The 13,642-nt window shown below is 41.5% G+C and overlaps 1 protein-coding gene across 5 annotated transcripts in view; it reads left to right on the forward strand.

The window, feature by feature from the left end:
* Positions 1–13,642, forward strand: part of mctp2b (multiple C2 domains, transmembrane 2b) — a 42,870-nt gene that overhangs the window by 14,947 nt on the left and 14,281 nt on the right. For 4 of the 5 annotated variants that reach the window (XM_046402976.1, XM_046402663.1, XM_046402815.1 and 1 more), the window contains 13 exons: positions 2,507–2,649; positions 3,047–3,123; positions 3,460–3,574; positions 3,743–3,775; positions 5,700–5,870; positions 6,870–7,000; positions 7,464–7,650; positions 9,113–9,206; positions 9,300–9,402; positions 9,548–9,650; positions 9,839–9,940; positions 10,042–10,116; positions 11,287–11,406. In XM_046402976.1, coding sequence (XP_046258932.1) covers positions 2,507–2,649; positions 3,047–3,123; positions 3,460–3,574; positions 3,743–3,775; positions 5,700–5,870; positions 6,870–7,000; positions 7,464–7,650; positions 9,113–9,206; positions 9,300–9,402; positions 9,548–9,650; positions 9,839–9,940; positions 10,042–10,116; positions 11,287–11,406 — 1,454 coding nt within the window. The remainder of the gene's footprint in view (positions 1–2,506; positions 2,650–3,046; positions 3,124–3,459; positions 3,575–3,742; positions 3,776–5,699; positions 5,871–6,869; positions 7,001–7,463; positions 7,651–9,112; positions 9,207–9,299; positions 9,403–9,547; positions 9,651–9,838; positions 9,941–10,041; positions 10,117–11,286; positions 11,407–13,642) is intronic. The other variant, XM_046402901.1, reaches the window with a different exon arrangement.

Consider the following 13,642-nt stretch of genomic DNA (forward strand, 5'->3'; position numbering starts at 1 on the left):
ATCAAAAAGGAATGTTTTAAGCCAACTCTTAAATGGAGAGAGGGTGTTTGAATCCTGAACTGAGACTGGAGATTCTAGGAACCACAAGTAACCCATGCAGGGTTACTTGTGGTTCCTAGAATCTCCAGTTCCTAGAATCTCCTCATAGAGTTTCAGTCAGGTAACGGATACTATGTGGTCTTAGTCGATGTGAGGGTCGCAGGGCAGAGGATGTTGCTATGATGTCATGTAAAGCTCTTTGAGACTGTACAAATAAAGTTGTCTTGTCTTGTCTTTTGGTTAAGATGGTGTCTGACCATGAAGCGCTTCATTAAGGACTTTATATGTGAGAAGAATTTGATTTTACATCAACTTCTGGGCTGTATTGTACAGGGAGCCAGGACAGGGAAGGCAGGATGGGAGAAATATGATCTCTTATATTAGTTCTTGTCAGTATACGTGCAGCAGCTTTCTGGATAATCCAGCCTGGAAGTGGGGAAACGCGTGGTCTTATTTTTCTGTCTCCTTTTGAGACAGAAAGTTTCAGATTTTTGCAATGTTATGTAGGTGCAGCAGCACATTAGGAAGATAGTAACTTTAATAACTTCACCTTGCTGCCCAAAAAAATACCCCCTGAAAAATCAGTGTTTGGTAAGAATTTCAAGTTCTTCCTTGCTAGTTGGTGAACTTTATCTGTCAATGTGTTTTGTCTACCTTGACATTTACTGACGTCTGCTGCTAGTAATGCATATGCTATACTCAGTACTGCATTCCTCTCAGGTCTGACAGCCACAGCAGACACTGTGTCCTCTTTAGGTATTTTTTCAGTAGTTCAGTAAGTGTAGTATGTATTGTGTGCTTTGTTTTTCACAGTGGTCTTATTCTTATATTCCTGTTACCTCTGACACATGGTTTCACTGTTCATCACCAATGTCCTCGTTTAACGACTACCTGTGCTTTCTGTCCCAGTGAGTAAGTGCTACTACTGCTATTCATTTATTCTTTCAGTTGTGTTCTTACGCTCAGTGGGGCTTGATTTGATCTTGCTGTCCTGTCTTTCATTGCCAATATGTTGTGTCAGTTGTGAAACACCAAAGGGATCTCTGAAGTGCTATCAGAGCTCATCTTTGTTTTCCCTTACATCCTGAAACTTTCAGATTATTTGTGCCCAGAAGAGTGTTCTCATGGTTAAACGTACCAGAAGAGCTCCGTCATCTGCCTGTGTGTGTTTAACTTTCTTTAGTTAATAACAACCCTGACTGTCTGTTTACACTCTAATGTTATTGATTCGAGGGACACTGAAGACATGTTAGCTATGAAGCTCCTATAACAGCCAGGGCAGGATTCCACACAGCATATTGGAACCTGTCTGAGCCACACCCACTATTCATTGCAGCCAGCCTTTAACTCTGGGCATGTATTTGGATTACATATTTTCTTTTGTGTGCCTTCATATTTACACAGCCAGGCTCTGGGGAAAGATAATGCAGAGAATAAAAGGAAGGAACAAGTGGCAGGAGGATTTGGTTTCACTGCACTATTGTTGAGTCCGTATTGTCCTTTAAAAGCGGCACATAAATAACCTCTTATTTTTGTCTGTTTGATCAGATTATAAACTCTTCGTGTGGAGCATATGCTGACAGCTGTTTACTGATGGACACCAGGGGTTTGTTGTGTAACAGGATTGTAATGTAATGCCTGTATTGTAACAGCTGAACCTTACAGAGCCGGGAACGATCAGATGAATGCAGAGGCGTGCAAGCTGTGGTGAGCTCACTGCTGCCCTCAGCTGGTCAACTGACTTAATAGTTACAAGTCACGGATTGTTACCTTGGAATGAAAACGATTTGACACAGCAGCAAAGATATAAACATATCAACACACTTTCATTGATGTTAGTAGTAAACAAAAGGGAATGTAGTATTCTGAGTCTGATGAAACACACACAAATGAAGTTGTCAGCTGTTGTCATTTTTCACAGTGGAAACCAAAATGTGATTGGCTTTTAATTCAGGAAGTTGCGGTCCCATCGGTTGGGGAGGAAAGAAACCACATCCTTCGTATAGATGCATGAGAGATTACATTGTGAGCAGGCCCCTCTCTGCCTCTTACTGGAATCCAGTGCATTTCCCCAGACATTAAGAAACATAGCTATATGGCTGTTTAGAAATCTAGCATAGAAATTAGAAGAAGGCTGATTTACTGCAGTCAGCCATTAGGACAAGTCAACCTTGCTCCCAAAAGGTGAAGCTAAACTTTTGAAACAGTTTGCTGGCTATATATATTAAGTTAGGACTGATTAATCCTTACAGTTTGTTACATTTAAATTAACATTTCCATTGTTTTCTTTTAATCAATCTTTAATCCCCAGTCGTTGAAACTCCATCAACAAACCACATACACTGGTGAGGTGTCATTTAGCAACACACCAACCCCCCCATCAACACACCAACCCCCCATCTTATCGGTATAAGCAACGTCAGTAAGTAATCCAACCTGCATTTTTTTATGTTCTCTGTCATTTCAGGTACCAGCGACCCTTATGTGAAATTCAAATTGGATGGGAAAACTTTCTACAAAAGTAAAGTGGTTTATAAAGACCTCAACCCCAAGTGGTATGAGACTTTCTCCCTACCTGTGAAGGATCTGAACCAGAAACTGTACATCAAGGTAACTCATTGTCTTACATGTTATATGCATTATTTGATGGTTTAAGTATGTAATGTAACCATGGGAGAATGACAGGAAGAGCACAGCAGTAAATATGTTAAATATGTTAGATTTATCATGTGGTCAGTCAGAGTTTCTTCATGGAGTATTGCTCAGTGTATCCACTCATTTTATTTAACAGCTCTCTCACTGGGAATTTAACTACCCCAACAACTTGAGAACATTTCAGTTTTGAAAGACATTTCATATGAAAATTTGTGTTGTGTCAAAGTCCATACAGTTTCTGCTGATGGTGGTGTATGATGCTCCACTGATAGTAGTGCAGTCAGCCACTATTAACCATACCTGTGTCTGTGATGCCCTCTGTAACGGTCTCTATGTCTTTGACGTGACACAGGTATATGACCGTGATCTTACAACTGATGACTTCATGGGCTCTGCAAGTGTCACCCTGAGTGATCTGGGGATTGACAAGTGAGTGCATCAGTGATAGTGGTAAGCTCTGATGTATGTGCTGGAAACCGTGTGTGTTAATTAATGGGCAGCTTCTGTCCTGTTAATTATCTCACAAAACCTCAGAATGCATACATGGTATAGACATAAGTATTGGGACGAGGATGTTCTTCAGGGCTTGGGCTCAGCCCCTTACTTCCAGTGAAGACATTTTGGACAATGCTATGCTTCCTACTTTGTGGCAACAGTTTGGCAAAGTACTTTTGTCCATATAGTATATGTGGCCCATCTAGACCCGTTTAATCTCATTAAAATGAAGATGAAATTTGCTGCTTCTGTGTTTTTTTTTTTTTTTAGAGTCAATGAGATGTCTTTGCCTTTGGAGGACCCAAACAGCCTTGAGGAGGACATGGGGGTTGTTCTGGTGGACATGAGCCTGTCACTCAGAGATGGAAGCAGCAAAAGAGGCCACGTATGGCAAGCTTCCTTATACATTTACTGCATGTTAACAAGAAGTAGGGATATTTGTGATGCATTGCACTTTTTGCACATTTATGTTTTCATCCATTATTGCTGTCCATTTCCCACTAACCACTGTGTCATTTTGTTTTGCACCTAACATGCATGCTCCTGCTGACAGAGGTGGCCTCAAAAACGAAAACGAAGTATTAGGGTAAGGCATGATGAAGGGAACACATTGGAGAAACACTAAGCAACGTTTGCTTTGGATAGTGTTCTACAGATATATGCCAAATTTCACAAAAGATGAAAACTATAGTGAAATCTAGAAAGAGAACCATAAAGCTTCCACTCAGCGTTGACATTCCATCGTGCTCAGTGTCCGGCCTCCCTCTGCGCAGTTCACAGTAGTCAAACTGGTACCACAATGTGCAGTGAAGCTGACCTGGCGTCTCCTAACATCTTATTCAGACCATTATTTTGGCAGTTACCTGTGCTAAAGATAATCTGAATCATTGTTGTTTCTTTACACCTACACTAGAGGACAGCAAATCACCACATTCATTTCTTTTGTAGGAAATGTTTGAGACAAATGTATGATGTAACTATAAACCGAGTACTTCTGAGATTAACCGTTAAGAGTAATGAACAGTCAGAGGTCACTGTGGTGTTCTGTAAAGCTACCTAAAATGCCTAATTATACACTTCTTGCTGAAAACAGCCTAAAGTCTTTGCAATATTCATTGAACAAAGTGCTTTCTTTCCATGCTGAATAGATACACAGCTCGATTAGTTATGCATTTCGAGTCACCCCTTGACACAGTACTGCTGGGCCTTGTGTACCTGTGGCCTTAATGATACCTAATAGAATAAATTTGATGTTTTTCTTTTTCTCAATACATGACAGGAAAAAACAACAATGAATTGATCCTATTAAGTATTGTCAGTGCCTTTAAAGCTTGACATACATTACTCACATACATTTATGAGAAGAATATTTTACCTTTTTTCCAAAGTTATGCAATATCTCTATTTAAAAAAAATCAAAGAGAATTTTTAAGGATTTACACTGTGGGATCCAGTCGGCCACGGATTGAGTAGGGACATTCAGACGTACTGAGAGACAGACAAATCCACAGCGCTGTTTTTTTTTTCCCCATGGAATTTGTTGACAGGAACGAAAACTAGAATATTGGCAGTGTTTTCCATTAAACGACTCTGGTCATTGTGTTCTGACTTCTTCCTGACAAGGTGTTTTCACCCACACAGAAGATGCTGAATGCATGCTTTTTTTTCTTTTTTCTTTTTGTATTGCTTGGCATGCCGTTCTCTGCACACACTCCACACACTGCACGACTCTATGAATGTGAGTGGGGCAGATCATTTTCAGATGCTTAAACCATCACATCTGTCATCCTTGCTCATTCCATCCTGTCTGTGTCTGCATGTTTATGGATTGAGCTGCAGCCACTTGATTCTGTGTTTGGACGTTGTTTGCATGACTGAACAGGTGTACGATGTGAAGTAGTCATTGAGTGCATGTTGCCCTATTCTTCAGATACTTGCTGTACTCTGCCAAGTGCATTCGGTGTGGTCTGTTAATTGCAATAGGATTTTCTGCCTGTGCATGTTGCAGAGCATATTCAGACAGGATATCAGTGTCAGCTTGGTCTGCATTAATTGAATCTGGCTTGAACATATGTCCCCACAGTGCTGTGACTTCATGTAAGCCCTGTTAATTATCTTGGAAGAGGGCTCCCTATTACATATGGACGAGGCATGCTGCTCTGCATTGTAGCTACTGTAGACCCTGCATAATCTCTCAGTGAAATAAAATGACTCTCTTTTCACTGGAGAACAGAGATGATGTGGTTTCATGCTGCTGTCTTCCGAGAGTGCTTGTTGTAATGTCCAAAATGCTGATTTGGATCATGTTGCCCTCTGATTTAAGCTTTATATAGTATAGATGTCAGTTTTGACATAAAATCCCCACCCACCCGTGTTCACAGCTTTTCCATATCTGTCTTTGATTTGACTGAAGTATTAGATATCCTAGTACCGCCTGCCACTTTTCTACTAGAATTCCAAATTGTTCTTTTTCCCTCCTTCTTTCCTTGTTTCTTATCCCTCTCTTGAAGGCGGGAGGCTCTTCTCAGAGCTTTCGCCTGTCAGAGACACTGAGGAAGAGTCAGCTGTGGACTTCTGTTGTGTCGGTGACTCTGGTCGAGGGTCAGGAGCTGCTGCTGGACGCTCAGGGAGGTCAGCTCTTTGTTCGCTTCAGGCTGGGAGAGCAGACATACAAAAGCAAGGTACTGGATTGTGGACTGATGCTTTTCATCTCCTCTGCTCCCCTCCTTCTCCTCCTCCTCCTCCTCCTCCTCAACTGTTTTTGTTATTCTTAGCATCCCTTTATTCCCGTTCCTACTTGTGCTCTTTTCTTCTGCTCACACTCCCCTTCCTCTGCTCCTTTTCAGTGTTTTCTAATTCAGTCCCTTTCTTTAATCAGTAAACTTGTCATTTCCCTCTCTTTTCACAAGTGTATTTCGCAAAATATGAATTTTTGTTTCATGTGTTTATCAGTATTATGTTATATTAAGATTAGATTGACATTTTACATTAGAATGTTTTTAATGCAGCCGATCTCTTGAGTGTAATAATGAGAACAACAGTACAATAATCCACCCAGAAGTGCAATAAAAAACTTCTCATGTAAAAGAGAAGTTTGAGGAAAATAAATGGAGTAAGAAAAAGTGGATTTGTGGTGTGTGCCATGAAATGCCTGAGCTCTAATCAGTGCTCATCCTGGCAGCTGGATGATGTCTGATGCTCACTTTCTCGTGCTTCTGGCTCTGTGGGTACTGTCAATGATGATTATCTCACTATTCTGCAGCATCATCCATTACACATCAAAGCTGCACTCTAATGAGAAGCAGTTTTTCTTATATACAGGTTCAAAGTGACAGTAGTTACTTTTCATGCCTTCATGTGTGGTGGGAACTTTTGATGCTGATTTCTGTAGCCGAAACAACAAAACATTTACACACTAAGTTGTTGTAAAATCATATTATAAAAAAAAAATTAAAAATCTGCAAAAGAATCTATAAAAACCTGAACACACTGCCACTGATTATTTTCCAAAGCTCATGTAGATGACTTTGAACATGTTGTAAAAGTCCATGTTCCCTGAGATATGACTGGCACAAAGATGACTATAACGGCAGAATAGTAGACAAAAGTTAATTATCATTGTAACATAACAGGAAAATTAGCATGCATCAGCATTGAATGTAGATGCCTTTCTGATTTAGAATCACTGCAAAGTGTCCAAACCCCAGTGGAGAGAGAGGTTCACTCTAAACCAGTACTTGGACAGTCCCAACATCCTGGAGGTGGAGCTCTGGTCCAAGGAAGGACGAAGGAATGAGGAGTGTTTGGGAACGTGAGTCTGTATTCAGAATGTGCGCTTGTGTGTGTGTGTGCCCTTCAAATTTGGTGTGGGCTTCTTCAGTGTGATTGGCCTTGCCGCAAAACACCTGAACCCTGTGAACAATAAAAAACTGACTTTTTAAGAAGAGATTTGACGTCCTTAGGAGTCTCAGGAGTTGCCTTGATTTTCCATTTGATAATTTAGAAGCAAAGACCAATCAGCCCAGTGAGTGATGTGTTCGTGCAGTCAAGTGTTAGTGTGCGGCCTTCATAATGGCCAACTTGAGGCCTATGTGTAAAATATAGGCTGCTGTTCCTGTCAGGATTGTGTACTTTTTTGGTATGTTGTTTATCTTGTGTTGTTGTGTGCACGTGTGGTTTCCTTTATACCTCTATGTGTGCACACTGTGCATGTGTGTGCCTGCATGCATGAGCATACGGTGTGTGTTTGTGTGTATGTATGTTTGTGTTTATAGGTGTGAGGTTGACCTGTCCAGGATCCCTGTCAGTCAGAGGCAGCTGTTCACACAAACCTTGGACCATGGCAGAGGACGCTTGGTCTTCCTGCTTACAGTGAACACGTGCAGCGGCGTCTCCATCTCTGACCTCTGTGCTGCGCCACTTGACGAACCTCACGAGCGGAAGAACCAGCTGGATAACTACGTCAGTATCTGTACTGTTGTATCTATACTGTGTGATCCCATCAGTTCCAGCTGACACTTCAACTGGATTGTTATCAGATATCCATCCATCCATTTTCTATACCGCTTATCCGTCAGGGTCGCGGGGGAGCTGGAGCCTATCCCAGCTGACTACGGGTGAGAGGCGGGGTACACCCTGGACTGGTTGCCAGTCAATCGCAGGGCCAACACACAAAGACAGACAACCACACACTCTCACACTCACACCTAAGGGCAATGTAGAGTAGCCAATTAACCTAATGTGCATGTTTTTGGTATTGTGGGAGGAAGCCGGAGTACCCGGAGAAAGCCCACGCAGGCACAGGGAGAACATGCAAACTCCACATAGAAGGGCCCAGACCGGGATTCGAACCTGGAACCCTCTTGCTATGAGGTGACAGCTAACAACTGCACCACCGTGCCGCCCCGTTATCAGATATCAGTGATATCAGCTGTAAAACAGCTTGTGATAAGCCGAGCTCTAGAGAGAATCGGGGTCAGTCTAAACTTTGGCAATTAAGGCAAGTAACAACCCAGTCTCAGTGACTAGAAAGTGAGCATTCCATGCAATAACTTTATAGTCTTAACAGACATGTTTTGAACAGACACTGCATGGTGGGCATGCCAGTGAAAAGAAAAGAAAACAGATCCACCATGAACCGTAGTCAATGATGTACAGAGAGAGGAAGCAAATAAATATTTAGCACTGCATTGGAGTTACCATCATTGCAGTGTTCTGCGGGGAAACTTTGGGTTGTGGAAATCACGTGGAATCCCCCCCCCCGCACACACACACACTCACACACTTGAATAAGCTGGACCCGCCCTCCCACCTGGTGGAGCTTCCCATTTGGAGGCCCCACCCTCAATGCACAGGACCCACAACGGGAACCTGCAAAATATCAAGCAGGTGGTTTTAATGTTGCGGCTGACAGATGTGTACACACACAAATACAAACACAAACATATACATGTACGTATATATGTATGTTTTACCATAATTCAACTTTTTAGCTGTTATGTCCCATTATGTCATATTTGTCTTGTAGCCACTGGTTTCAGTTCGTGCTAGAAAAGTATGAAAATAAACTTGCAGTGACTTGAAACATAAGATGGGTAATCCATCATGATGAACGTTTATTTGGATTAGCTGTCAGAGCTGGATTGGCATTGACATTGCAAGAACGGACTGTTTGAGAACATGTCTTGTTGGTGTTTCTAAGTTAATGCGGAAACTACTGACATATGAGATGTTCCGGTCAGCCGCTTTCTAATGCAGGATGAAAAATGTCACCTGAAAATGATCTAAACCTTCTGAAATGCTATTTTTGGTTAACCGAAGAAGGAAAATAGCGTGAATTCATTTCTTCTTCTGTGTGCACTGCCTCTCAAATCCCAGATGTCCCATAAATCTTTCCAAACTCTTGTGTTTTCTGCCTCCACAGAGTTTGAAAAGGTCCCTGAAAAGCCTCCGTGATGTTGGTTTCCTTCAAGTCAAAGTTATCAAGGCTACAGACCTGCTGGCTGCTGATTTAAATGGTATGCCGTCTGTTCGGATTTAACTTCTTTCTTTGTGCTGTCACACTTAACAAAACGTGTCCAGCGTGAAAGTGTTTTTGTTGTGTTCTGCAGGCAAGAGTGATCCTTTCTGCGTGTTGGAACTGGGGAACGACAGACTGCAGACCCACACAGTCTATAAGACCCTCCACCCAGAGTGGAATAAAGTCTTTACACTGTCAGTTTGAGTCTCTTCTCTTCTCATTAATCCTGCATTATGTATGTAGATTCACGTGTTGTGTGCTGTTTCACAGCCAATTGGGACATGCAGTAATGTGTGTGGGTTTGTGATGCATCTCTGACCTCCTTGTTTGTCTCTGCAGCCCTGTCAAAGACATTCATGATGTTCTAGTGGTGACTATCTTTGATGAGGATGGAGACAAGGCGCCAGACTTCCTGGGAAAAGTTGCCATTCCCCTGCTCTCGGTACTCACTACCTCTCTAAGAGTCCGCCATGCAGACAATAGACTAATCTATTTACACTCAGGGTCTAAATTAAAGTGAAGAAGTGATAACACTCCAACGGACTGAAGACTTGCTAAGATGTAATCCAGCATGACTGATGGTCAGGTTCATGGCGTAGTTCAGCACCTGATGCCCTTTCTGTCCCACAGATCCGCAGGGGACAACAGATCGCCTTCCCGCTGAAGAAAGAAGACTTAGGTGGGCTGTCGAAGGGAAGCATCACTCTGGAGCTGGAGGTTATTTTTAACCCCGTAAGTTAAAGTTCAGCTTGTGAATAGGACATGAGTACATGTTGGATGTGTAAAATGGGCCTGATTCTGTCTGCTTTTCATGGATTCTTTTTTGTCATCAGGTCAGAGCAAGTTTAAGAACCTTCCAGCCAAAGCAGAGAAGATTCATGGAGGATAATCCCAAATTTTCCAAAAAGGTTTGACACAACCTTGATTCATTTACTATTCAGAGTTTAGGAATGATCATTTTACTGTGTGTAACTCACATGATACATTAAACTTTAACTGTAGTTCTTTAGTTCATTTTTATTGATCTTAAATGCAAAGAGTAGAAAATCCTTCAACTTCATTGGCACTGAAATGCTTAGGTGATAAATCATCAGACTTTCCCACTTACTTTGTCTTATTTGATGTTAGAATGAATATGTTTGGGTTTTACTGTTGGAAAAACAAAACGTTGATTGAAATATATCAGATTTTAGGACATTTTTCAGATATTTTGTAGACCAAACAACCCTTCCATCATGCGTTATCAGTAAACACTTAGCTTGGCTGAAATTGTGTGAGAGGTGAGGGACACCCAGGACAGGACTAGACCAAACAAAGAATGATTTAATCAAGAAGATTTTTGGCACATTAAACGATAATGAAATGATATTTTGTTCCAGCTCTAGGACCCATACGATTAAACATTACAAGCAACCAACTGTAAAGAGGGCAAGGGTCAAAGGTCACTGCACTTGTGACAATGGTCCTGTGATGCTTGGATAATTGAAATTTCAAAGAAAAGATAGGCACTAAGAGTAAGAGGGAGAGAGGGAGAAGACAGATTGTACAAATTTTTACTGTTTTTATTATGAAGTGGATGTCAGTAGTTTTTACTTTGCTCCAAAAAGCAACAACTGAAACAGCAGAGACTTTGAGTTAGTTGAATCGAGCTTTAATTGACCCCAACTGTGACTGAGTTCTTGTCCACTGTTCTGGTACATTAGTTTGATATGCAGTGTGCAAGACAGGGTGCGAGACAAGGTGCCTGACTGTCTGTACTTCCCACAAAGACTCATTGTTGTCAGACAATGCGTTGCTCACTAACGCCAAAATTGGCTTACGCGCTAACGACTTGGATAGTAACATGCAGGGTTTCCTTCTGTCTTGATGCTTAAAGTCTCAGTTGACAAAATCAGGTCAGGTTACAGACATATTTTCACCCACTGACCACACTGGCTCATTCCAAAACATACTCTCACTAATTCACTAGCTGTGAAGTAACTTCTTAGAAACATCATTTAGAGCAAGTTTAACCATCATTTAATCCCAACAGCTGTAATATTAATGTATTTTTCATGTGCATAATGTGATTCTTTCAGGCTCTGGCCAGGAACGTGCTGCGTGTTCAGACACTGTACAGGGCTATCGTGTCGACTCTGCAGTACATCAAAAGCTGTTTCCAGTGGGAGAGCGTTCAGAGGAGCCTGCTAGCCTTCCTGGTGAATTGCTTTAACTGCTTATCAACACGCTATCTGCATTTCCCTCTGTTTTCCCTCCAAGCTGCGGAAAACGACCGCAGTCTGGCCAGCCCCTTACTTGAACTCTCATAGCGCGAATCTTAATCAGTGCGGTGGTGGGCTCAGCAGAAAATGCAGGCTTGGCCCCGTCTCCCGTGTTGGAGTGGACGCTTTCAGCGCTGCGTGTCTCGTGGATGCAGAGTTAAGCCTCAGCTGGAGAGAGTAGAGTCCCAGTGGAATCGAGATAGAGTCTATTTTTGTTCTACTTCCCTGACAACTCATTAACCCTCTGTCCAATCTGTGTTCGGTTTGATTTAGACTCCATTATGCCGACAGAAGTCCAATTAAAAGACTCTTCAGAGATAAGGCTTATTCTCCCTCCTGCCATTGTTTAATACAAGTGTTAAGCAAGTGTGAGGACAGAAACACAGGAGAAGCCTCTCAGCCTTGTGTTTAAACTGCAAAGTGGAGTGGGCGCTGATCTTTTGACATTATTCTCTCCAAGATCTAACTTGCTTGAAATGCTATGCGGCAAGTTGTGCATTAAGTATGCAGACAATCAAGGTCATGGAAAGTTCTTTTTGTTTTTGCAATTTGTGTCCTGTAGATGGCACTAAAGTTTTGCTCAGCAACCCCAGGGATTTCTTTTGAGACTGGTAAGGAGATACTGTATGCCGGCCAATAGTACAGTTTGTTCAATTTGTTGTGAAAAATGGGAGCTGCAGCACAGAGCTGTTAACTGAGCAGACTCTTGAGTCAGAGTCTCGGAGTCGTGCATTTAGCTCTGTAATTTGGGATCACACAACACGAAACCTGTCATCCAGGATGGGGTCGAGGGTCATGGCACATAGTAAATGCATACTGAAATGCTGCTTTTTGATGGCAATAGATTACATATGGTGCTAATTGTTCAGGTTAATATTTTTGTTTTGTCTGACAGTTCAGAAACACTCTGTCAAGCACAAATTCAAGCATGAACAAGCGCACAACATAGACACACATCCTCCCTCTGCGTGTCAGTGTTTGAAAGGCAGTGCCATCTGTACTTGTGTTTTCACACTAACGCTCCCTGCCTTTTCAAGCCTCAGTGAGAGGAAATAATGCCTGCTTAATATGCCACATGTGAGAGTAATGATTCATATCTTCACTCAACATGTCAGGATGGACGATGGAACTACATGCAGCCACTGTCAGACATCGTCATGCAGCTTTATAAAAGAATGCTTACATTTTATTTAGAAATTTAACATGAGTTCTATAAGTTTAAAATACAGCCTATTTCCGAGCAGAACTTTCAACAGAACCCCAATTTCTCATTTCCACCTTACCAAAACACTGAAACAGGAGGAGCCTCCGGAAATACAAAGCAAATTTCCTTGAAATTAAGCAACAGCATCAACAACAATAAGAAGAATAAGAATAATTCTGAGAGAAGGTGCAAAACCTCCACTTCCCCATTGAAATCAATGTCGTCAGTGTTCTTCCGCCTCCTCCATATTTTCACTTTATTAAAGAAATATGCCTTTTGTGCCCTCACTTGAGGAAGTATTTTTTTCTTTCATATGCACCATCTGCATTGAACTCTGTCACCTCGGCCTGAAAAGGAGGCTCATGTAAATAATTCATCATTCCGTTCTTCTCACCTTCAATAATCACTAAAGATCAGACAACTCCTCCTGAAATGTGAGGTTTTGGACAGAATACAAACTGCACATGTGAACAGCACAGTGAAGCTTCATCCAAAAATGTGGACAAGTCTCCAGTGCTTGCACCAGTGTAGCATTTCTACAAGGTTACATGTTCTGTGAGTGTACAGTGGAGGTCCAGTTGTAACTGATACATTTTAGAATGTATGGCTGCTGATTTAAGTGTTGTAACAAGTACCTGTAAGTCATACTTGAGTAAAAACATCGTGCTGAAATATTGGTAAAAATGAAAGCAATGCTTATGGCTAGCATTTGAGTGAAAGTCATAAGACATCTATAATTCAATTTACCGAACCACCAAAAGCACAAGAAAAGTAATTTGAAGTTAATTCAGTCTGTAAAGTAACTAGGAACTAAAATGACCAAATAATTTTGGTGGAGTACAAAATACAACGTTTGTCTTCGAAATGTACTGTAGTGTAAGTGGAAAACAAAAAAAGGAAGTGGTCACTTTTTTAAAGAAGTTGCACATTATTCCTCTCCCAAACAAAAAGATGAAAACACCATTGCTC

The sequence above is a fragment of the Scatophagus argus genome, chromosome 1 (assembly GCF_020382885.2).
Source record: "Scatophagus argus isolate fScaArg1 chromosome 1, fScaArg1.pri, whole genome shotgun sequence".
NCBI lineage: Eukaryota > Metazoa > Chordata > Actinopteri > Scatophagidae > Scatophagus > Scatophagus argus.